Genomic DNA, 2210 nt, shown 5'->3' with positions numbered 1-2210 from the left:
TCCAGCTGCCACGGTCCACACGGGCGCTGGACAGGCACCCGTTCACGCCTGCGGGGTCAGCCCCCCAACAGCTACTGAGCTGCAGGTGGGTCCCCTCTTCCCCAGGGGCCGCCAAGGCCGCAGGACGGGGTGTGCCCAGGTGCACAGGGGTGAGGGCAGAGGGCGTGAAAGTCACGTGTGCGTGCAAGCAGGCGCATTCGTGCTGAATCGTACCTGAGCAAAATCAGGGTTTTTTTTGTTTTGGGGTCTTTGGGCTTTTATGAGAGGTTTTTGCTATAGGGCGCGTACACTCGCCAGACAGACAGAGACAGAAAGACAGAAAGCGAGAAATCACCCCCCATGGGGGGATGGCCACGCCGCAATCCCTTCTCCTCCATTCTCCTCTCGGGATCTTGGGCACCCACGCACACGTGCCCAGCTTGAATTTTAAGTCACCCGGTCCGGGGCTCGAACCTCGGTCAGCTATGTGAGAGTCCAATGATGTAACCATCACACCATGTGCTGGTCCCTCTGTTCTTTTTTTTAAAGAGATTTTTGCTATAGGGTGCACGCACTCATTGAAGAGAGAGAGAGAAAGCGAGGAATCACCCCCCAGGGGTGAGGGCCACACTGCAATCCTTCCTCCTCCAGTCTCCTCTCAGGATGTTGGGCTCACGCACACACGTGCCCAGCGTGAGTTTCAAGCCACTGGGTCTGGGACTCGAACCAGATGGCTATGTGGGAGTCTTAACACCAGCACCCTCTCTCTCTCTGTCTCTCCGATCAAACTGAAAAATAGTAATAAAGTTAAAATAAAATAATTCTTTAAAAAATAAAAGAAGAAGCACACTTGGGTACATGTGCGTGACTGCCCAAAAATCTGAGAAGAGAATGGAAAAGGGACTGGGCAGGGACCAGACCCCCAGGAAGTGATCTCTCCCTTCCTCCCTCTCTCTGTCTCTCTCTCTCTGGCAATCAATGTGTCCTATTTCAAAAACTTTAAAAAAAATAATAAAATTAAATGAATGCAGAAGGGAGAACATCTTTGCACATGAGGAAAGACCTCTCAGACGAGGTGACAGAGAGAGAGGAAGGGGGTCCCAGGCTAGTGGAGCACCAAGAGCCCCAGCGTGGGGTGCTCTCCAAGGTCCTGATCCCGCCCCTCTCAGCACTGAGGCCGCTGGGCCGTCCTGGGACAGGAGGGGGACCCCGTTTGAGGCCCAGGGTCAGGCAGGCGACCCTGAGGTCATGCCCTGACGACGACTCCCTTCTCTTTCACTTTTATTTTCTTTTAGTTTTTGGTTTAGGGTGTGTGCACTCGCTAGAGACAGAGAGAGAAGGAAGGTGAGAAATCCCCCCCGGGGGGGATGGCCACACTGCAATCCCTTCTCCTCCATTCTCCTCGTGGACTTTGGGCACACACGCACACGCGCACGGCGTGTTCTCTAAGCTTCCAGGCCTGGGACTTGAACTGTGCACTTGGCCACGTGAGATTCACCTGCCTTAATCTCCATGCCACCTTCTTCCAATGCATCTGATGGAATCAGGAAGGAGCGAGTGAGGAGTGCATGGGGACAGACAGGTGACAAGAAAAATCTAAGGTGGGCTGCCAGGCTCGGAGGGGTGGACAGAGGGGACACCGCAGGGTGTGAGGCAGGTGACGAACAAGAGTGAAGATACAACGTGACCCTAAAAGGCAGGGAGATGGCGTGATGGCTACGTCGCTGGACTCCCATGCAGTTCGAGTCCCGGACCCGGTGGCTTAAACTCACGCCAGGCGCGTGTGCGTGCGTGCCTAAGATCCCGAGAGGAGAATGGAGGAGAAGGGATTGCGGCGTGGCCATCCCCCCCGGGGGTGATTTCTCGCTTTCTGTCTCTCTGTCTCTCTCCCCCACTCTGGTGAATGCACATGCTCTATAGCAAAAATCTCTCTGAAAAAGCAAAAGGAGCTGATGAGGCCACGGGGCCACCGGAACTCACCCACGCAGCTCCTGCCGTCGGCGCTGGGCTGGAACCCGACGTTGCAGAGGCACTGGAAGCTGCCCTCGGTGTTGACGCAGCGGCCCGGGCGACAAAGGCCCCCGCTGGGAAGGCACTCATCCACGTCTGCGGGCAGAGGACCCTGAGCCCGGCCTCGCGCACCGCCCGCCCCCCACCGGCCCCCGCTCACCAACACACTCGCCGTGCACGTCCTGGGTGAAGCCGGGGTGGCACTGGCAGCGGGATGCGGC

At 56.9% G+C, this 2210-nt stretch overlaps 1 protein-coding gene across 1 annotated transcript in view; it reads right to left on the bottom strand.

The window, feature by feature from the left end:
- FBN3 (fibrillin 3) overlaps positions 1 to 2210 on the bottom strand; it is a 61662-nt gene that overhangs the window by 48347 nt on the left and 11105 nt on the right. The window contains 1 exon segment of the mRNA XM_027768979.1: positions 1960 to 2085. Coding sequence (XP_027624780.1) covers positions 1960 to 2085 — 126 coding nt within the window.

The sequence above is a fragment of the Tupaia chinensis genome, unplaced genomic scaffold, assembly GCF_000334495.1.
Source record: "Tupaia chinensis unplaced genomic scaffold, TupChi_1.0 Scaffold148210_1, whole genome shotgun sequence".
Classification (NCBI taxonomy): domain Eukaryota; kingdom Metazoa; phylum Chordata; class Mammalia; order Scandentia; family Tupaiidae; genus Tupaia; species Tupaia belangeri.
This window is presented reverse-complemented; position numbering and strand designations above follow the sequence as displayed.